The sequence below is a fragment of the Conger conger genome, chromosome 9, assembly GCF_963514075.1.
Source record: "Conger conger chromosome 9, fConCon1.1, whole genome shotgun sequence".
Taxonomy (NCBI): domain Eukaryota; kingdom Metazoa; phylum Chordata; class Actinopteri; order Anguilliformes; family Congridae; genus Conger; species Conger conger.
This window is the reverse complement of record NC_083768.1, coordinates 50,180,608-50,202,628: the sequence shown is the minus strand read 5'-3', so window position 1 is coordinate 50,202,628 and position 22,021 is coordinate 50,180,608. Positions and strand designations below refer to the sequence as shown.

The 22,021-nt window shown below is 40.7% G+C and overlaps 3 protein-coding genes across 5 annotated transcripts; 1 reads left to right on the top strand and 2 right to left on the bottom strand.

Annotated features, from left to right (window-relative positions):
* Positions 1-699: 699 nt before the first annotated feature.
* Positions 700-5,684, bottom strand: gmnn (geminin DNA replication inhibitor). Its single transcript, XM_061255473.1, has 7 exons — positions 5,597-5,684; positions 4,642-4,711; positions 2,562-2,663; positions 2,303-2,459; positions 1,970-2,052; positions 1,433-1,543; positions 700-1,348 (listed from the first exon to the last, which is right to left on the bottom strand). Exons 2-7 carry the CDS (start codon positions 4,693-4,695, stop codon positions 1,139-1,141), a joined length of 717 nt encoding a protein of 238 aa, XP_061111457.1. The 5' UTR covers positions 4,696-4,711; positions 5,597-5,684; the 3' UTR covers positions 700-1,138.
* A 3,777-nt stretch (positions 5,685-9,461) lies between these two features.
* On the bottom strand, positions 9,462-11,122 carry acot13 (acyl-CoA thioesterase 13). The gene is made up of 3 exons (XM_061255736.1): positions 10,930-11,122; positions 10,505-10,689; positions 9,462-10,360 (listed from the first exon to the last, which is right to left on the bottom strand). Exons 1-3 carry the CDS (start codon positions 11,011-11,013, stop codon positions 10,204-10,206), a joined length of 426 nt encoding a protein of 141 aa, XP_061111720.1. The 5' UTR covers positions 11,014-11,122; the 3' UTR covers positions 9,462-10,203.
* A 1,076-nt stretch (positions 11,123-12,198) lies between these two features.
* tdp2b (tyrosyl-DNA phosphodiesterase 2b) lies at positions 12,199-16,460 on the top strand. Of its 3 annotated transcripts, none has more exons than XM_061255158.1 (7): positions 12,199-12,448; positions 12,831-12,943; positions 13,028-13,225; positions 13,471-13,562; positions 13,890-14,008; positions 14,380-14,550; positions 15,605-16,460. In XM_061255158.1, the coding sequence occupies exons 2-7, from the start codon at positions 12,918-12,920 to the stop codon at positions 15,890-15,892; spliced, it is 894 nt and encodes a 297-aa protein (XP_061111142.1). In that variant the 5' UTR covers positions 12,199-12,448; positions 12,831-12,917; the 3' UTR covers positions 15,893-16,460. The 3 variants fall into 3 exon arrangements, with proteins under 3 accessions (XP_061111142.1, XP_061111139.1, XP_061111141.1); XM_061255155.1 differs by lacking the exon at positions 12,199-12,448 and adding an exon at positions 12,456-12,684; XM_061255157.1 differs by lacking the exon at positions 12,199-12,448 and adding an exon at positions 12,554-12,688.
* The last annotated feature ends 5,561 nt before the right edge of the window (positions 16,461-22,021 follow it).

Below are 22,021 nucleotides of genomic sequence, written 5' to 3'. Positions count from 1 at the left end.
CAGCACGTGCCCTGTACTGGAATGAACCCATGGGCTCTGCAATCGCATCTTTTGATCCAGATTTGCCTTTTTGCACAAGGGTGCAGCCATCTCAGAACAAGCCAGGTTGACACCACTTGGTTGCTTTGTCTTTCATCCATGTTCAAAGACATGTAATCTAAATAAAGCAGTTGCTGCAAAACCTGTTGCCCACAACACACAGGTGGACAGCCGGCCATTAGTCACTTCAAGAGGCAGGTTGTGAAAATAAGTTTTGTTCAGCAAACCCAGACATACATCCCAGCACAGTACAAAAGAACCCTTCTTTGGGTCATTATATCTCTACATGATTCATTAAGCCCATTGAAATGTATCAGTCTAGTAATCTAAACGGCTTTCTCAGCAGAAAAACCAACAAAGCTTATTCAAAGATGGCTGTGTTCTAGTGCTTGTAGCTTTTAAAAAAAATAATAAGGCCAGCCAATTTTCAGATTTGAATGTTAGGCCAAATCTTAAACCAGTCATTACCAAGTGCTTCACAACAGGACTGCATTTCATCTCCTGATCAGGCTCCAATTAATCACTTGGTATATAAAATAAATAATTCAGTTGCCATTTTAGCATGCCCTTTTGTTACACAACATGAAGCAGTCATTCACTTGTTCAAACATCGATTTGGCAAAGGCCAAAACTGCACGACAGAAGTAAAATGAAGTCAGATTTGTAAAAATAAGGGAGTTTAATTACAGTACAGTCCTCTAGATTACATATGTACAGGTAGCATGCATTAAAACTGCACAATTGAAGTTTGACTTATCAAACCCTACCAAGTATTGGAACAGTAGTCAAATGAGTAAACAAGACACTTTAATGCCCCTAGTTTAAATTTTAGATCAAGTAAGACCAAGGGCTAACTCCTAACCAAGTAAAAAAAAAAAGGCAATTGTGAAATTTAATCCACGAGAAAGGAACTGAAATGGCATTATTTTACCCATGGCAGTGAGGGGAGCACAATGTAAATAAAAAATAAATTCACTGTACATAACAGGAAAATGCTTTGGGGCAATATGAAGCCAAAAGGCTCAGTGGTCCTTCAAAAATGTTTTAAATTAGTCTCCATGGAGTCCAGTCCTAGGACAAAGTTTGTATTGCCACCAGCTTATTGATCTTCATCTCCATTTTTGTCTTCATTGTTGTCACAGTCATCCTCATCTTCTTCCTCCTCCCATTCAGAGTCATCCTCTTCATCACTGCTCAACTCATCTTCACCATCATCTTCCTCCTCAGGATCCTCCTCCTCATCCTCCTTTGCCTGAAAGGAGAGCTCTCGAACATCTTCCAAGCTCTCAGGACTCTTCCCAGTTAACCTCTGCAGAGGCAAAAGGAAAACATTAAGATACGACGCAAATCAAAACTGCCACCATAGTGAGCACACATTCTAAAGGCTCTTCACCTCGATCATGTCCGCCATGTGTTGGACGTGTTGGGCCAACTCCTGCAGCTCCTCGTTCTCACTCCGCAGCAGGGAGATCTCTTCGTCTTTCGAGTCGATGGCTTTGTGCAACTGGTGGGGAGAACAAAATGGGAAACCGCTTAATGACTGCATCCAAAAACCTGAATTTAGCATCAGGTAGCCAATCAACCCTTCCCAGCATGGAGCCATATAGATAACAGGTCAATGCAAATTTCATCACACACACACTACACTAGACAAATCTTTCAAATGGGCTATTGGGTGGCTTATTTGGTTAAGGCACCATGCTGTAGTGCAAGAATGAACCAGTCTCCCAGTTCCAACTGTTGCTGGTAGGGTGATGCACGATTGGTGTTTTGCCCAGGGTATGGGAGGGTTCAGTAAGGGTGGTCTATGTTCCATTGTTCAGACCCGCAACATCAAGCCAATCTTGCCAAATGGTACGAGTTTTCAGAGGAAACGCAACAGGACAAGGACAACTAAGGATTACTCATTATGCCCCGTGTTCAGTCTCACCTTCTCGTTCTCCTGCAGAACATTATACAAGGCTTTCCGCCTCTCCTCTGCAACCTCCTTCCAGTATGTGGACGGTGGAGTTTCTGAGAAGAAACAAAAGTCAAGTTTGAGTAAGGGTGGGGGATGATACAGCAACTCAACATGCCGGAGTTCCAAGAATGGGGATTATCTTCTTGTTCAGACCAAATTACAACATGCATCCATGTAAACTCATGTGACAAGGGCTAACCACTCGACACCCTTCTAAGAGCAGTTACTACTTTTTAAAAGCATGGGATGTGCATGAAACCAAATAGGGCGTTTGAAGCTGGCAACGAGTCAAGGGTGGCTTACCTTTGACCAACAGCTCATAAGCCTGTTTAGTTATCCCCTCAGACTGGTTCTCGTTTTCAACGTCCTCCTTCAGCACAGCGACTTCAGCTTTAACCCTCTTCGAGCCCTTTGCTTGTTCGGCTCCCCACATTTTTCTTTTTGGAACGGCCTTTCCCAGCTACAGAATGGACAGAAAGCACAGTTAAAGCCTGCTTGCTTTTAGGCCTGGTTTGATGTGCCCAACTTCAGATTCTCATTTAGAGCGCGCGCAGACACACACCTCTCGTACTCTTCCAAGATTCCCATTTACTGCAGAGGGCTGTAGGACTTGGAGTGTTCTACGTTCCGATCTTCCTTCTGTGGTCCCTCCAGCAAAAAAGCTCTGAGAAATAGAAAATAAACATGAACACAGATAAGACCAGGTCCCTAAAATACTTAATGAAAATTAAGTAGGCAATATTTCATTCAGGAATCAAAAACACTTCCAATGCAAGCACTTGTGGGGCCCACAGACCCACTCAATGCAAGCACTGAGCACTAGAAGTGGTATGATACGACCCCGAACAAATTTGCACGCAATAGGTTTTAAATGCGAATACAAGGGAGTCACAAAACCGGTTCTTAAAGCCAAATGCAGCATAGATTTGGTGGGAAAAGAACAACCCAATCCATTTACCTGACCCCAGCACACACAGCGAGCATTAACCCAGGCTCAGAGCCATCCCCCCCCCACCCCCTCCTTCTCCCTCCTCCCCCAACACGGCCACACTCATCACAGCACAGCAAATGAGCAGAGAACCGGCTGACCGGCCCTGCGTGTCTGACGGCATTGCAAGCGTGGGAAAGGAGCAGGTTTACCTTCAGCGCTATGGGGCAACTGCACTCAATTCCCACGGGCAGCCATTTGTTTCCACAGGTTATTATCTTACTGCAACATTCTTCAACAAATAATTACCGTGGGAAACTGGCCCAGAAACGATGATTAAGAGCAGCCCAGAGTTAGAGGTGAGTTAATGTTTTTCAACAGGGAACAATGGTGACAGCAAGAGGTACAGTTATCAAATGACAAGCGGCAGTACGCGATGAATCTTAAGAGCTGCCAGTGGCCAATCATTTATGAAATGCATATCCAAGGTCTCTGGTTAACCACTGCCGAGAGCAATTTCTGTATGGTTTAAAGCAGGGAACTCCCACCCCTACAAATGCAAAACTGACTGAATGCATTTAGCCCAACACAGTCAATGTTTACCATTTAACAGATGCAAATACATCATTTGAAACCTCCATGAAAGCATATTTATCATAAGGAATGCACATCTATGGTACTCTCACTTTGAACACCATTCTGAAGTCACCTCAAAATGAATACAGGCAGGAAAATAACCGTTTATACAGTTAGACATTTACTGCTGCAATTCAAGTCTCTCCACAATCAAAGGAATAGCCGCATTTTACAGCCCAGGTTCACGGAACCTGTAATCTACAGGCCATGTGCCCAGAGCCTCACCCACTCCCGCCACTGAACTGTCTTGGATTGGCTGCCAGGCTCCCCACCGCAGTACTGAAATGCAGCCACCCAGCACATGCAATCCAACCGGGCCTGAACCATGCATTTCCAACATGACTGAGGAAATTTAAGCCAATTATAGAAATGGGATTCAATGGTCATTAAGACGCGTTGACATGGGGCACATGGTTCAGCTGCAGCATAGAAGCTAGAAGCTGGGAAACGCCATCAAGCACACGCAAATCAACCCACAAGGTAGCCAGGCATCTTTCCCATTACAGCGAAATACGTTTACTGCAAATACAGGCTGATTTGCCGATAGAAATACTATAGAGGGTTGACTTAGGTTGGAATAAATTTTCCCCTTTAATAAAGGACAATGGAAATATGTAAATGAACCATAATTTAAGTTCAAACATACTGCACCCACTCAATTATATCAAAAGGTGCAATGGTAGATTTTGGGTCTATTGTGGCAAAATGTAAGGCCAGTAAGCAGACGGGTAAATGGACATGACTCCTGACCACACAAACATTATATCCCATCACATGGTTTCATTCAGCAATGGTAGGGAAACTGCAATATTAAAATGTATCCAGAAGGTAATTTGCCATCTCCCATTTCCCTTGTTCAAAGCTAAATTTCAGAGGGATGGACCATAACACCCTTTGATTGCCATTTAAACTGGGAACAGATTTGGTAACCACAGAACTCATCACTCCAAACTACTCCATTACTAATCAGGGGTAACAATCAGGCAATTTCAATCAGTCAGTGATCACTTTAAACACCATCAAACTCACCGTCAGTCTTCAATAATATCGATATTGAAAAATTCAAATGGTCACTTACCATTATGTTCTCTGAAGCCAGATCCGTGCGTTTCATTTTCCTGTTGGACGTCATCTTCAAGCACAGGAGCCTAAAAGGGGAACCCGTTAGTTTAATGTGTTCCTGAATAGCCCATCAAATGCTAGCTGTCGATTTAGTAGCAATCTATGCAACTAGAATTGTTAAATTACTTAATGCGCGTATGGCGTTTTTCAAGGTACGAAAAGGACAATTTTGAACCTTATTAGCCAAATTTATTATGTGTCGTTTCAGTAGCACCAACAGGACAGGAAAAGTAACAGCCAATGAGCAAGTAGGTGACAGGCCAACATTTACTTAAGAAAACATTTTGGGTGTACCTTATATTCGACAACTAGCTAGATTACGACGAATTAAAAATCGAATACATTATAATTAAGCTAGCGAGCCCATCGTAGCCAACGTTTACTAACGACAGAACAGATGTCCACCCGCACTGCCGCCAGAAAAAAGCCGCCAAACTTAAGACAGTAGGCTAATTTAGCGTTGGGTAGAAAGCAAACAATCCCTCATTATCTTAAAATTATATAGCCAACAAGGCAGTAAAGAAACGGTTTCATTTAATAACATTTAACCCTACTTCGTAACAGCTTAATTAAAAATGTAATAGCAAGTTTGCATTAGGCAATACGTTTCCCTAACGTTAGCCGACAGATTTTCACTCCGAAAAGAGTCTAATTGTACAAATCAAGGGTCTAACGAAGAAGCGAACAGCAGTAAGAAAACATGCATGTTATAAAAGCTAGACTAACATTAGCTTGAGTTAACTTAGTCGACTGCCAGTAAAACAACTAACGTTAACTTAAGCAGCGCTAGCCCAGATAACTGGCCAAGTAGCTCCCCTAATGTGATAGATATTTCTACAAAACCTTTAGCCTAAACAGGTATATGTAGCTAGAATGTTAGGTAGTGTTAAAATGAGAATTTCGAAACTTACTGTGATAAGTAGCGAGGTTATTGTAGCCCACCAAAGGATCAGAACAATGTGCTATTTCTTCCCTGGCGCCATAGGATTAAATAGTCTTTTTGATCACGTGTTCCAAAGGCCCATCCTACCCCCAGGTTGTTGCCATAGTCATTCATTTCATGTCTATGGTTGTTGCACGCACTCGGAAAAATCGCTACAACTGCTGGCTGAGGGCGAGAACTGCATTGGCCATGTGGAAGCTTTGGATACATTTTATCTATATAAACATTTGAAAAACTTTCTCAGCTAACACTTTCCTACATAATACTGCGTTAACTTAACTGAAAACGTAATTAAGAATTATGATTGCAAACCTATTACTATTTACTAATTGATAAAAGGAACAAGATGCTGGAAGGCCACGATAATTGGTCAATATTTTATTCCCACAGTTCCTGAAGAGATTTGATGTAACGATTTAACAGTTTTTAACTGAAAAAGAACAGGTACTTGCTTAATTTTGGTTTCTTTTGTTCAAGAGCTATTATGTCCGAAACCTGAATATAGCGTAGTACAACTCATATTTAATAATAATAATAATAATAATGATAATAATAATAATAATAATAATACATTTTATTTGAAGTGGCGCCTTTCTAGACACTCAAGGTCACCTTACATTGGACAAAATACAAAATAAACATGGTAAAAACATGATACAAAATATCCAATTTAAAATCATCAACAATCAAAAAGAAAACATGATACATTATATCCAATTAAAAATAATTTACAATGAACATATGTAAGGGTAATTTCTTAATTGATTCTTAATTGACAATGTGAGTTAACATAAAGACAATCACATGATTACAAATAACCTTTTAGTGAAAATCCTTATACTATTAGACCACTTTCTGAATTAAGTGCTTACTATGAGTCTTTCTTTGTCTCTCTCCAGCAGACAGACAGCCTTTCACCTTAATGTCTCTGCTTCTCAGCTAGCACATTCTGGTCTTACAGCAAGGTCAAGAAGGGGTATTCAGAAGACAAAATACTGATAAATGTTCGTGGCCAGCTTCATGTCTTTTTGTTTTGGTAAAGCCCCCCCTTCAGGAAAAGTGTGTATAAGAGTCTTACTATGTCTGATTCAAATCAGAAAGCCGGTAAGCTTTCTCGCTTTCTGTCATTTCTTTGCAAATAAATACGAAAGTTAAAAGGTATAAGAATAGCAATTGTTGTGTTTTACTGATTCTGTGTTATCAGACGACGCTCACCTGTGATATCTTATTTGTGCATGTTAAAAAGGGAATTTTTCCCTGCACAACATACAATTCATATCAAACAGACAGCAAACAGAGATAGACACAAGAACATGTAAGGGAAGGAAACAGTCAGGGGTATGCAAGAGTAAACAGATGAGTTTTGAGAAGTTTTTTTGAAAGATGACAGTGACTCTGTATGGCGGATTTACATTGCTTCATATTTCTGACAGACTGACTATGTGAGACAGGCGCGCTTAGAAGAGATTCGCGCTGGCAAAAACGCAGTCGATTAAAGCCACAACTATCCCTGGGCCACATAATTCAAGTTCGTAAAAATGTGATTTAGTGATTTATATTGGAGCACTTTGGCGCTACAGCAACATTCTTGTTTACAACCAGAAAAACCCTAAGGCCGGCTCTGGCACGCATAATAAGCACTTAATTAATGACACATAACTTCATAATAATAAGAAAAATAATAGTAACAATAATATAGCACCTTTCGGGCATAGCAAGCTCAGAATTTTCCCAAAACAAATTACAACAAAAGGGAGACAATAAAATAGCAGAATGAAAGATAAGGAAGTACAGCAAATAAAATAGCAATATTAAAACACAAGGAAGTAAAACAAGGAGAAAAAAGAGTAACAGCGGAAAAAAGGAAAAAGAAAGTAAATGATAAAACGGTAGCATTACCTAAAGCCCAGCAGTAAAAAAGGAAAAGTAAAAAAACTATTGATGGCATCAGTCATTATGGAAGGCAATTCAACTTTTTAGGCAAGACTTAAGCTTCTTATATGTTGAAATAACATGGTAAAGACCTTGTTGTGAAAAGTGATTCTATTAATCACAACATAAATTAATTAGCAATATTGCTAATTAATTAATGTTGTTACTAATTTTAAAAACAGTCGAATCACCTTTTATTCATATATTATAAATATGAATCAACCACTTTCTGTAGGTTTCCATGCAACACATAACTCCGGCTGGATACTGTGTAATTCATTAAGGCTGAAACAGAACTAACTGGTGACATCCAGTGGTCACTTTGTCATATTGCCACAAGAATCATTCCGTTAAAATACGAATAATCTTGGTTGAATTTCAAACATACCACCATGAATTACATTAAAAAAAATATTCAAAGTGTACTTAAAAGGAGGAGCACTTAAATGTGCTTAACAACCTGACATATCTCCCGCCCCTTTCCCGCCATTATAGTTTATTGGTGGATGTTGTAGAATGCACCCAGGAGACGGACTTCATCCTTTGGCCTCACTACGATATAGGTATAAAAGATAATCCCGTTCTTGCTTTCTAGAAGTAAGGAGTGAGATAATGCACCCTTCAGGTTCATTCAACTGAAGATGTGCTTTATAACTTTCATGCCACATTATGGAAGGGAAGCATTTATGAATTACACAATTATTTAAAAGTTAAAGGTCTGAACAGTTCTTTGTGCTCTAAAAATCCACAATACAAATAGCATTGGTAATTGTGCTTATTATACAGTTGCAAGAAGATTTGCATATGTATATGAACCCCACAAATGCATTGTCTAAAGGCAGATGAGTAACCAGAGGTGTGTAATATTTCATAATCAACATGGGTTTTCAAAACCATTCTTGAAAAATCTGAATAGTGAAGATCTGTTGATCGATTATCTACTGGAGGATTATATACCGTCGTAAGGTAACATAGTCAGTGTGCTCTGATCTATACCACATTTCACATTCCAGGACTTTTAATCAGACAGATATGCTTCATTGTGTTGTAGTGTGCTCCATATGACACATGATTCTTTTTGAAAGATGCTGCATTTTGGAATCAATTCTGTTGTGGACTGACAGGTGAAATCCCCAGGGTCCTAATTGCAGAAAGTGTGGCCATTTCATCACTGAAACTAAACTCTGAAAAATTAAAGAGTTTAATGAGAACAAATGACTATGAACCAAACCTGTGTTATGTTGGAATAACTGAATGTGCACAATTGTTATCAGTTTTTCAACAACTTGAATTGATCAATAGATTGGCTGTGGGGGGAAAAGCATGCCTTGTGGAACCCCAGGGCCAAGTTTGAGTGCCAGAGAAATCTGTTTTTTTTTCTCTTTTAATAGGTTGCTAAAGAAAATATCTTGCAACCTTTAGGCTGTGTAACCTTTAGGCTGTGTATGAACTTCATCATGGAGACAATAAGGGGCAATGAGCAAAAAGGACTATGCTGGAGTGAGTATGCCAACACTTACAGGTACATTAAGATTAAAAGTAGCAAATCGTAGTCACTATCAAGCAAATAATGTGTTATTTGTATGGGTTTGGTATGATTTTAACAGTGGAATTCATAGAAGTAGACTAAGATTACTTTATTTAATATAGTTTCTGCAAGATACAATATGTTTCGGTGAAAATCTTTGGAAGTGATTTGAAATGTGGAAGGATTAATTCCATCAATTTCTTCACCTGATAGCCTCCAAATAGACAGGTCGAAGTGAAGTTGCACAGCTTGTGGAATAACATGGAATAAACTGACCTGCTGGGCTTTTAGTGACCGTTTCGGTCAGGTACATAGTCAATGGCATCAAAAACCAAACAAGCACTTGAAATAAATATTGCAAACAAATGACACATTGGCAGTCATGTTGTTTTTATTCAGACTGTACACATGCCTCTTATTTTACAGTGAAATAGCACTTAAAGTATCTATCTAAGAGGATATACCACAATCCCTGAAAAGGCACAGACAAACTAAACTATCCTTTGAAATTATAACTTGATGACAGTGCATCGTTTTCTACAAGTTGTGTTTTACTGGACTTTTTATTTTGAAACAAATTCCACCAACACCACATCATGAATTTTGTTTCAGAATTTGATATGAGCAAGTTTATGCTTGATAAAACCTGTGAACAGTTAATATACCCAGTCAAACAGTGAAACAATACCTGTTTATATGCAGTGCCTAAATTAGAATATACTTTTAAATGGGACAATATTTAAATAGTTCACAGTCCACTGCCACACATTAGCAGAAATCATTGGCATGACTGCACAATATGGCAAAAGCCTTTGTGTGTTACTTACAACCCAAAGCTAATGCAAGTCATCCCAATGTTACTCATCCCAAGAACACAACAAAAACAACACAAATTGGCACAATTTTTAAACCTTTTAATTAGTGGAACTAAAGGTAACTCATCATTTGTGGTTTCTTTGATTATTTAATATGACAATATATGTGAAAAACAACACTGTTGAATCGATATTTAACTAAATGTATTGCAAGCTCAACCTCATAAGTCGTACAGGAACTGCAGAAGAATAGTCTCTTGCCGGTGGTAACAATCTCCCAGTACTACAGCTGGGTTTGGTTTAGCTACCCAAGTGCTTTGTGTGTCTTCCTTGTGCAATAAGTTTTCCTGATGCTTTGGAAGTGAGATCTACGGTGGCAAATGCTAATGTCCTTCCTTGTTTTAGGACTTCGGCAGTAATGAGGATATCTTCTCCCAATTTAGCAGCATTCATGTACCTGACGGTCGGTCAGAGAGAGAAAATGTGGTGTTGGTAGACACCTAAGTTTTACAAGCAAATGCAACAGTAAGCAATCGTGTTAGAAAGCAATAGGTAGGAAGTTGGCTTTGGTCTTGAATAAAGTGACTTTGTCCAAACTCACGTGATGTGCATGTCGACACTCACACCAGGTGCTCCTCTTTCCGTGTGCAACAAAGCAGCCGTGGAAATTACGTCGACTAATGTTGCAGTCATCCCTCCGTGCAGTGTGCCACCTCGGTTTGTGTGCTCTTCCTCGACCTTCATCTCGCACACAAGTTTACCGGGACTTGCAGAAAGAATGTTCACCTAAAAATACACGAGACAGTCCACACGGTACATTAAATAATTTAATAAACCTGGATTATTAAAATGTATATCATCAATATGCATATAATTTAAATTATTAAATCTGGATATAGAATGATAACGTCATTTGGCTAAGTTACTCAAGCAGGCAGCAAACGTTGGCAAAAACATTAACGTTCCAGGCAATCTAGCAAAGTTATCTAACGTGTACGTTAGCTTCGATACGACACAAAAACTTACCTTACTTAAGACGCGGTCAAAAGCGGGGGTGTGCACCATAGCACGCATTACCTGTTTTAACGTGTTTAAAGACAGAGAACTCATTGTTTTAGCCTGCTCTAAAGACCACCAATTCAATGTCAACTCGGCAAGTTCAGCAGTTCAGTTATCATGCTACTTGTAGCTCCGTGAAGTTGGCAAATGTTGCTGGCCACAATTGGAGACTTCCGGTTAGCATTTATCAAAATAAAAGTTCGGTGAATAAAATTATTTATGAACTGTAATTTTGTCCATTTTAATTGTTGAATTAATACAGTATGTATTAATTAACAGATGTATTTGCAGAGAATATAAAATTGTGCACAAATTTCAATGAAAACTGTTTGCCATCTGTTGTTGCTGTCTGTCAGGTGTGGTATGGACATACGTTGCTATTGACTGTCAATTCACAAGCAGCTCATTTGCATAGCTCATGGCCACCCCACACTGGAAACACAGCAACAATTGCTCGGAACAGGATTTCACAGAAAGGACTATAGAATATTAAAGATATGGGTCCAGCTAACAAATTTATACCCCCTTTCATTTTGAAACAATTCATAGTTTTTGAGTTATGAGCTATGCAAATGAGTTGGGTGGCAACTGACAGTCAATAGCAACGTATGGCCTCCCCACACTGGAAACACAGCAACAATTGCTGGGAACATGATTTCACAGAAAGGAGAGTAGAATATTAAAGATATGGGTATACAGAGTAAATGTATAACCCCTTTAATTTGGTAACAATTTATAGTTTTTGAGTTATGGGCTATGCAAATGAGCTGGTCGTGAATTGACAGTCAATGGCATTGCATGCCCTTACACCACACTGTAAATACAGCAACAATTGCTCGGAACATGATTTTAGATCATAAATGTATAATTTTATAGACATTATACATAGATTTAATGTATGCCCCTTCATATTTGGCAACATTTTTTTCAAACAGTAAGCAGGTATGCAAATGAGCTGTTATTGAACCGACAGTGTCAAGCAATTTATGCTTGGCCTACATTATAGTAACTAGTCAAATAGCAAGCTAGTTGCTTGCTGACTTTTATAAGTTGTATCAGGAATGAATTTAAACAATGGTAATTATGCGAGGAAGCGCAGAAAACGAGGTAACTATGTTCTCATTATTTAACGTTACTCAGCAGCTCTTATTTTGACGGAAAATCACAGGAAGTTGAGACCGGAACTTCTGTACAGGAAGTCTAATTGTTGCAACTTCACGGAGCTTCAAGTTGTCATAACGAACCAAGGACTCAGTGTGCAATTCGTACCCACGGCAACACTGGAAAATATTTTGTTCCGTGTTGAAATAATACGTAGTGTGTTCCAATATATAGTGCAAGCTTGCTGGAAGTTTTTTTAAAACAGTTTTCAAACCGGCATTCTACGATAGCTAATTGCATAACAGATTTTTTTAAAATTCCAAGACGTGGATGGCATGGTATCTTTGTCGTGGTGTGACGTGTGATAAGACGGACCATTATTGTGGAAAGTACATCCTGCCCGCCTAACTAATAATAATAATGGCGGGGAAGGCTGAAACCTGCTTCTGTTAAAACAAAACGTTAAAACGTTGTGTTATGGATAACCTCACGGAACCACAACAGTCGGAACCAAATTTGGAAGACTTAAGAATTCGTCTTTGTGATGAGTTCGCTTCAATCACTGGTTCGGACAGAGCAGTGGCTCAGTGTTACCTTGCCGAAAATGATTGGGCTATGGAAGTATGTGAGTTTTAATAATTAGAACAAATTTATAGCATGCACTGGCAGGTTGGCTGGGCCATTACCTTCATAATATTTTAGCATGATGTTGTTTGATGTCTATTGAAGGATAACTTTAAACAATATCTCTCCCCTTATTTCTTCAGAGGGCTTTGAACTCGTTTTTCGAGGCAGACACAAAAGCTTTATTTGACGAATTCGACAATTTGCCAGACAACAGTGACACTTCAAAAATGAGTAGCAAGCAGACCGAAGACTGGTAAGCACTGTAGCCTATGTGAAGCTATGGAAGGTATCTTTATTTCTTTGGACCGATCTTCACATTTCCCTTTCGCCTTTACAGTATTGACCTGACTGGTGACGAGGCTGCCTGCTCCAGTAGTACAACAGTACCGGTACCAGTAGTCAGGGAAGGACCAACTGTGCAAGGCAAGGAGGAGGACGATGCGGGCAAACTCTCACTTCTCACGTGGAACGTTGACGGCTTGGATACTGTCAACCTTGGGGAACGCGCTCGAGGACTTTGTTCTTACTTGGTCTTGTAAGTTAGCATATGTACCCCACAAATGCATCGCCTAAAGGCAGATGAGTAACCAGAGGTGTGTAATATTTCCTAATCAACATGGGTTTTCAAAATCTATGCTGATGATCCACTACATATGCTGGTTTTCATTCTTTCCATTATTGCAAAATCTGAATAGTGAAGATCTGTTGATCTATTATCTACTGGGAGATTATATACCCCCTTAAAGTGACATAGTCAGAAATAATGCACATTTCTTTCAGGTACACACCAGATGTGGTGTTTTTGCAAGAGCTCATTCCACCCTACCTAGACTACCTGAAGAAACGTGCGGGCAGTTACACCATCATCGAGGGTAGGTACAGCCTGTGACTATGCATTAGTGACGGCAGTACTAAAGGAGTGCCTTGCGCAGGGGTGCATAATCCGTTTCAGGATTTTGTGCCAACTTCAGGTCTTAATTATACAGCACTCCTTTCTCTTCTTTGGTCTTCAAGTAGTTCTTGCAAAGCTTTGAAGTAAATTTAATTTAACATTTTTCAAAATCCTAAAACATTTTGTTTATTTTTGTCATTATATGAAAGCCCCCCCCCCCCCCACCCCCCCCCACCCCCCTCCAGATTTTCAATGTGGTCTCAGACTTTTGGACCCCACTGTGTTTCAACATTTTCTGCTCTTGTAGGAAATGAAGATGGCTACTTCACTGGCATTATGCTGAAAAAATCTCGAGTCAAACTCTTGAAGAGCGAGATCATCAGTTACCCAACGACACAGATGATGAGAAATCTGCTTGTGGCTCAGGTTAGCTGGTTATTGGACCCAGTCCTGTTCACAGGGAAACGGTTTCCAAGTTGGGCAGCTCTTATCAACATTCAACACAGAGACTGCTGCTCAGGGAAATCATACAAGTCCCCCCTTTGGGTTCTGTGCTAAGGAGTTCTTATTAATGAGAGAGGTCTGAGGAGAAGGGCCAGACTGGTCAAAGGTGACAGTAAGGGAAATAACCACATATTACAACAGTGGTATGCAGAAGCATCTCTGAACACATAACACGTCAAACCTCTAAGTGGATAGGCTGCAGCAGCAGAAGGCCATTAAGTAATAAAATAAAATAAAATAAATAAATACCTAATAAAGTTCTCACTGAGTGTACATGTGTGTATTGGACTCAGGTGAGCTTCTCTGGCCAAGAGCTGTGTCTGATGACATCACACTTTGAGAGCTGTAAAGCACAGGCTCAGGAGAGGATGACCCAGCTGAAGACGGTCTTCAAAAAAATGAGAGAGGCCCCTGACAATATCACCGTCTTATTTGGGGGAGACACCAACCTTCGGGACACTGAGGTAAGGAGAGAATCCGGAGAGTTCTTCTGTAATGTACTGAGATTACATTAGCGAGCTGGGGAAGTTGGATTGGATATCAGAAAGAACAAGCGAGAGGATGGCCATAGTTACTGTACATGGCTTTAGATGCTGTGTATGTGCACACTGTGAGGATGTGGCCATGGTATTTATTGCTTCTAAATCACAAATGAGGAAGATGGTTAGGCGGGGTGGAAAGGGTGATCGTGTAGATCAGGGGTGAACAACTGATGCTGGTTCACTCCTGTAGTTCAGCAGAGTAAAGTCTTTAGGATACACTTGCTGTCTGCAGCTGTAGCTGGGGCATATACAAATGTCTGATCAAGACATTATTAAGCTAATTAAATAATTAAGAGCAGAAGTTGGCACAAACTCCTGAAGCGGATCGGCACTTGCTGTGCACCTCTGGTGTAGATGTAATCCATGGCCCTGCTAAGAAACAAAAGGACAGTCACTGGGGAGGGGGGTGGGGGTTGCTAAAGGGCTATGTACCTATTCAGCTGTCTGACAGAGAAATTGCCAAATGTCTCTCCAAAATCACACTGAAAAGCCCCTGAGCCTCATGGTCGAAGATGAAGGGTGCTTAAAGTTCTCACCTGTCACTCAGTTGTTCCAGATCCTGCTTAACGGCTGTATTTTTCCACACTCTTGGAAAAAATCTATAATAAGTCCTGTGCCGAAAGTCTCTGGAGCAACATCTTTTAAAGATTTTGACCAGTTGCACTCACTCCACTTGTAATTAAGTGTATGGAGTGAGTAGTCAGCATCCATCTTATTTCCTCTGTAGGGGATCAACTCGACCCCCTAGAATTTGCTTACAAAGCGCACAGGGGGACAGAGGATGCGACTCTCACTATGTATTAATGCTGTGCTATGTGTACTGTATGTACTTTTGTTGTACCTTGTGGAGAAGCCAAAGACAAATTTCCAGTGAGGTGCAGAACAACTTGGCACCAAGAAAATGTACAGAGTAGTAGAAGCAGGTGGAGTTGTTCGATCAATGACCCCCTGACCTCTGTGCTTGTCGTCGTCGCAGGTAACCAAGGTGGGCGGCCTTCCTGCTGGCGTTTGCGATGTTTGGGAGCACCTTGGCAAGCAGGAGCACTGCAGGTACACCTGGGACACCAAAGCCAACAGCAACAAGGACGTGCGTTACGTCAGCAGGTGCCGCTTCGACCGCGTGTACCTGCGGCCGGCCAGGGAGGGGCCGCGGGCGGCCCCCGAGTACATGACCCTGGTGGGCCAGGAGAAGCTCGACTGCCACCGCTACACCAGCGACCACTGGGGCATCTACTGCACCTTCACCATGGGGTCACAAGGCTGAGGCCGGGGTGTCGCCTCACGACCAGAGGGCGAGATGATCCGGGCCCTAGAGAAACAGTACTGCTGTGCCCTTGAGCAAGGTACAAAAACCCAAATTCTGTGTGTAAAAATCAAGCTTTGTGAATGGTGTATGCACAACATGGTAAATACAGGAGGGCACATTCCACAAAAATTTCAGGTAATAAATCTTCAGTGGCAGTGGGGCCTGCTTTTTTTGCCTTGAAAACATGAAAAGGTCCTGAGTTGGACTCCTGAAAATGTAGTATTGTAGTGTTTTTTTATGTTCAATTTCATCATGTCTCTTCACATTACTAACAAATAATAAAGTTTGCAGACTTATTGTATTCTGCTTATTACCACAGATAGATTGTTCCACCACAATGTTCTCTGGACCTTTCTCATAGAAGTTGGGTTGGTCTTGTTCCCTTTTACTCTGTGGGCTGTTTATTTGATGATGGGTGTCTGTTAGGATCTTGCTTTATGGAATGTTCATAACCAATGATTGGCCTTTGCTTGATGTTTTAATTCTTGCAAAAAGAATGAAATTAAATTATAACAGTTTGTAAAGACTTGACCTCTTTGACTGCATCTGTAATATAATTCTGTATCTAATAGTGAGTAGCAGGAGTGCATGATGGTAGTTTTTAAGTGTGGAGTTTGGTTGCTCTTTATATGAAGTTACCCTGCTGCTGAGATTTTGATCAAATGTTATTTAATTTTGCCAGGGAAGTAGGTGACTAAAGACCTCATATCATGTCAAGCTACCAGAAATGAGCTAAAACCTAAAGCATCAAAATTATCACTTGGTATAGACATTATAGGCAATCACAAACAACAATCACAAACAATCACAAACAATCACAAACAACTCATTTTATCTTTATGATGGTCTGCGTGGCTGGAAGGCAGCAAATGTCCAGACTAGACCGAATAGTGTGCAATGTAGAGTTGGTAAAGATAGATTCACCTCTGACTTTTTAACCAGACTTTTGTTTTTGTTGCATTCATTCCTTCTTTCATTGCATCAATTTTCAATCACTGGTAACAGGATATAACATTTTAAAGTGTTAAAACTTGTGGTTCTATCTGTATGGCCTATTTTAGAATGCCATTGCTTTAGCAACAACAGTTCCTTATTTTGGAACATGTGGGTGGTAAAACAAGCGTGGGGGGACCTCGCATTTTGGAAATCCACTTACTACAATAAATAAGGTAATGTCAGTGTCCTTTTCACAACGTGTACAACGGACCAAATGCACAATAGTTTCTCATTCTAAAAATGTGCGAGCTCGGAAAAACCTTGATAGAATGTCCATTGTTTACTTTATTTGGAGGAATTATCATTGTTGTCCGTTTTGCCATTGTATACTTCTACAAAAGTACTTGTACATAGAAATTCTATTATCTATGTTTTGTATAGGCTCTCTCGAACACAATGAGCCCAAGTACAACCGTCTCTGAGCAGTATTTGTAACGTAGTTGCAGAGAAAATGCGATACCTCCATCCGTATATAAGAAAATTCAGTATAACTTCAGCTCATCAAAGAACCAACTACTGGCATGTTATTGACATGACAACTATGTTTCCAATGGCATATTATTTATTAGGCTTGCATAAAACAACACCACATTTTGCCTGTGTAACGAAAAAAGGTTTACAACAAAAAAATTACATCTAAACAGGACTTCCTTTTGAGGAGTTCCAATGAATCTCTCTTTCTGAGGAAGACGGTGAAAACACTTGTCAACAAAATAGAAGGCATTGTCAGTGACATGACCCCATTTTATATCAGAGAGCATCTAAATACATTCTTAAAATATTATTATTCAGTATGCTTCTAAATAAGATGCCAGCCTGCTTTTGTATAATAAATAGCATGTGAAATTTTGACTTGTTGGTGGGGGTGAGCATTTGACACAAACTTAAATCAGTGCACCTCAATAAATATATTATTATACAAGATGGCATTATTGTGATTATTGTACTTATTTTTTATCTTCTCGACTTGCTGCTTTCTAAGGATAGCTGTAAGGAGAGCGAGTTTGAAACAGAGGTAGGGGAGGGTGACAGGCAGGATAAAAGGTTTTCCTGGATAAAAGGTGCTGTATAGTCTAGTAAGCAAACGCTTTTACGCTTCATAAGACCCATAATATCATTTATTTTCCATGTGTCCTTTTGGAGTCTCCAAATGGGATTTGTCCAGTGTTGTGATTTGGCTCCATTGTGTTTCTAAGTGCGCCAGCCACTGCTACAATAATCTGTATCCGGTCAAAAACAGAAAATCTTCAGTGAGAAAAAAGCTTCCACTTTCACTGTTCAATTTTTTTTGTAATATGTGGAGTAATTCTGACTCTCGGAAAGCAAACCCCAATGGGTTACCTTTCGGAAGAGACCAGGATTATGCCTGTAGTCAAAAGTGTTCAAAAGAATAGTAACCATTTTATTTTGGTTATGTCATTTTTAAGCTTGTGTCAAGAATACTTAAGGGGTTAATAGTATACAGCTAAATGATAATGAAAAATGTTAAGACCCTGATTGGGTTATACTGGCTTTACAAATAGTAGATACTTATTCCTGGCCATGAGTGTATGGCAGAGATATTTGCGAGCCTCAGGGTCACAGTTTTAAAAACTTGAGGTCCTATGTTTACCTAGTGGGCGCATTTAATATTATGAGGAACTGAGCGAACTCAGTGCAAGACAAAGCGCAGGTCAAGGTCTGGGATATATTAGATGGCAAGCAAACTGTTGTAGTCAACGTTTTGGATGCAGGAGAAATGGGCAGGCTTAAAGACGTGAGCAAATTTGACAAGGGCCAAATCGTTATAGCCAGACGACTGGGTTGGAGCATCTCCGAAACAGCAAGGCTTGTGGGGTGCTCCTAGTCAGCAGTGGCGAGTACCTACCGACAGTGGTCCGAGGAGGGACAAACCACAAACCGGCGACGGTGTTTACCGCCCAAGGTTCATTGACGTGGCAGGGCGACTAAGGCTGCCCTGTCTGATCTGAACTGACAGAAGGGCACAAGCATCAGAACATTTTAATGATGGCTAAGGGATGAATGTGTCACAACACACAGTGCTGTATATGGGGCTCTGTAGCCGCAGACTGGTCAGATTGTCCATGCTGACCCCTGTCCACCGTTGAAAGCATCTACAATGAGCACACAAGTGTCGGAACAACCTTGGTGCAATGCAGGAAGGTTGCCTGGTCTGGTGTCTCGGTGGCGCAGCCTGTAGAGCACTGACCGCATGCTCATTGCGAGCCGTGACGTCGGCGGTTCGAATCCGACTGACATTTGTCGCATGTCTTCCCCTCTCTCTCGCTCCCATTCTTCCTGTCTCTATACTATATACTGTCCAATAAAAAAAATAAAAAATAAAAAAAAAGCCTAGGAAGGTTGCCTGGTCTGATGAGTCCCATTTTCTTTCACATCATGTGGACGGCTGGGTATGTTTTCGCTGTTTACTTTGGGAAGAGATGGCACCAGGATGCACTGTGGGAAGAAGACAAGCCAGTGGAGGGAGTGTGATGCTCTGGGCAATATTCTTCTGGGAAATCCTGGGTCCAGGCATTCATGTTGACGTCAATTTGACACCCCTTCATGGAAATGTTATTCCCCAATGGCAGTGGCCTCTTTCAGCAGGATAATGTACCCTGCCACACTGCACACATTGGGCCTCATTTATCAATATTTTTGGAAATCTGTGTGCAAATGTATGTGTGATCGGAAACGAACTAACAACTTTCGCAAGATTTATGAAACATGTAGACACAGCTTTTTTTGGTATCCACGTGTGTACGTTGTTAAATACCAAGTAATCGTGAATCAATAAATACCATAATGGAATTTTGTCTTTTTAAAGAGATAGTCGAAAAAAGAAAAAAGCTTCTCTGAAGCGGGGATTGAAGTTCTGTAAACGGAAGTACAAGCCAAAAACATACACTGATCAACCATAACATTAAAACCACCTGCTTAGACCAGTTCTTTCACAATTAAAAATGCTTTAAACTGTATAAACTTGTCTAAACACTTAATAGTGAATTTCTTTAGTTAGGAATCCCAACAATAGCCTATAGCTATGTTTTCCCTGCATTTTGCCTGGCAATATAGACTAGCTGTTGTAAACTCTTTCTCAAGTAACGCACACTATGCAACAGGTAGAAAGAAAATGGTTTCACATTTGGCACTTTCCTTCCCAGTGAAGCCTGCAAGGCAGCAGTTTCAGCTCCGCCAACCATAGATTATGTGTACATATTACTTTGCTTGCAATTTAATGTATTTTTATTAACTATCTATATGTTACTGAGCTAGCTAGTTTGCTAAACCCGTCGCGATTAGTTCACTATTTCGACAAGCGGCTGCCTTCCATGCTTCACTGAGGGAGTATACATTGGGCTGGAGGAACGCATTGGCAAATCATAGAAGTCGTTATCTGGAGGGTGGCAGCAACAGTCTATAGCTACCACAGGGCACCTTCAGGTCTTGTAGAGTCCATGCCCCGGCGGGTCAGAGCTGCTTTGGTGGCATGCGGAGGACAGCATATTAGGCAGGTGGCCATAGTGTTTTAGCTCATTGGTGTATATGGCATCTGCAGTGAAACATGAGCAGTCAACATACTGTATCTTTTGGGAAGGCAGTGTGAGCAGCTTTTTTCTCAAGGCTAACCACTAGAGGGCAATATGGTCACTTTAGTGTTAGCACTTTGTCTTTATGGTTCTGCACACCTGCATGAAATCCTGTCATGATTACATTTTTACAGTTGTAATATGATGACTATAATATTTGTGAGTTTTTGAGGATATTGTTAGGAATTTCCCCTATCGCTGAGAAATCTATTTGTCAGATTGAGCCTATATTATGCTGGCCTAACAGTGATGGACCTGACTAGACTCAATGAGGGTTTCCAACCCAAAGGTGTGTGCTGTGGGCCTAATGGGAAAAGGGAATGCCACGGGACAACATCCTGAATTTCGGCAGCTGACTCATTTCTGTCGGAAGACGAGCCCTGCATTCTCGCCAGGGCCAGCCCAATCATTCTGCCTTCTGCAGCGTGCTCTCTTGGTGCGTTCACAGATAGTTTAATTTCATTGTATTAGGGGATACAAAAGGAGAAAAACCGAGCAAAACAAAGTATCCGGCGCGGTGAACAGCCCTCTACTTATGAACTCCCCAGGCTGGGAAGAACGTTACAGGTACTTGAAATGCGGAGGAGGAACTAATTAAAATAATTATTCTCCCCAAATCCGGCTATTATGACTGTGTAATACGAGGTGTGGTAACCTTCCCTCTAAATTGTACTTACCGGTAAATAGTGTGACTTAGGAAATTACCCCTTCAAACCAATGGTGACTTTTCACCAGAACTTGCACAACCTCCTGCAGTCAGTCTTCTCACGCAAGGTGATCGCATTGCTCCCTCCCATAGAGGCCTTCTCACAAGTACCTACTAGCCTAATGCTGCTACTGTCTCCATGCTCATCCTGCTTTCTGGCTCCCTTGATTGTGACCCTGCCCTCCCTTCCACCTCCTGTCCTGCAAAACCTTCCTTTTCCTGTCTGCCTTTTTCTTCTGTGAACATACGGGCTGAATCTGCAATTCACAGAAAAAAGATTCACCGGTACTGACCTGGCTGCTTACCAGGCTTTCCTCTTTCAGCTCATCTGATGCTCATCATACTATCAAGGCAAAGCCAAAGCCACTGAAAATAACCCACGTAATCTATCTGCTTCTGTCCTCTCTGGTCTTAACCCACTATGTGGCACTCTTAGGGCCAATGATTCATAACTTACTTTGAAACCCAAGAATGAACCAATATCCATCCTACAGAATTCCTTGCACTGAAATTGACTGTCTGTAAAATTGCTGTTGAAATTCAGTTGACATATCCACTGCTGTGGTTTTCCCCATACTTGTAATAAAATAAAATTTAAATTGAACTGAAAGAAGCCACTGACGTAAGTCGTGAGCAAGTCTCCAGAAGCCCTGGTCTCTTTCTGCAGTGGTTGACTTGTCTCCTACTGAAGGAGACATAAAGACATCATGACCCTCTATATAGCAGCAGTAGACTGAAGTAAGGCTGACCGTACCTGACATGAACCCACTCCCTTATAATCTTGTTTTTCAACAC

Excerpts from the sequence above, each read along its gene's own strand:
- tdp2b (XM_061255155.1), top strand. The coding sequence starts at position 12,541 with ATGGATAACCTCACGGAACCACAACAGTCGGAACCAAATTTGGAAGAC. Across the intron at positions 12,944-13,027 it reads AGCAAGCAGACCGAAGACTG|TATTGACCTGACTGGTGACG; the intron begins GTAAGCACTGTA and ends TCGCCTTTACAG. Across the intron at positions 14,009-14,379 it reads GAAATCTGCTTGTGGCTCAG|GTGAGCTTCTCTGGCCAAGA; the intron begins GTTAGCTGGTTA and ends TATTGGACTCAG.
- acot13 (XM_061255736.1), bottom strand. The coding sequence starts at position 11,013 with ATGAGTTCTCTGTCTTTAAACACGTTAAAACAGGTAATGCGTGCTATG. Across the intron at positions 10,690-10,929 it reads TTGACCGCGTCTTAAGTAAG|GTGAACATTCTTTCTGCAAG; the intron begins GTAAGTTTTTGT and ends GTGTATTTTTAG. Across the intron at positions 10,361-10,504 it reads AGTGTCGACATGCACATCAC|GTACATGAATGCTGCTAAAT; the intron begins GTGAGTTTGGAC and ends ACCGACCGTCAG.
- gmnn (XM_061255473.1), bottom strand. The coding sequence starts at position 4,695 with ATGACGTCCAACAGGAAAATGAAACGCACGGATCTGGCTTCAGAGAAC. Across the intron at positions 2,053-2,302 it reads TTATGAGCTGTTGGTCAAAG|AAACTCCACCGTCCACATAC; the intron begins GTAAGCCACCCT and ends GTTTCTTCTCAG. Across the intron at positions 1,544-1,969 it reads TTCTGCAGGAGAACGAGAAG|TTGCACAAAGCCATCGACTC; the intron begins GTGAGACTGAAC and ends TCTCCCCACCAG.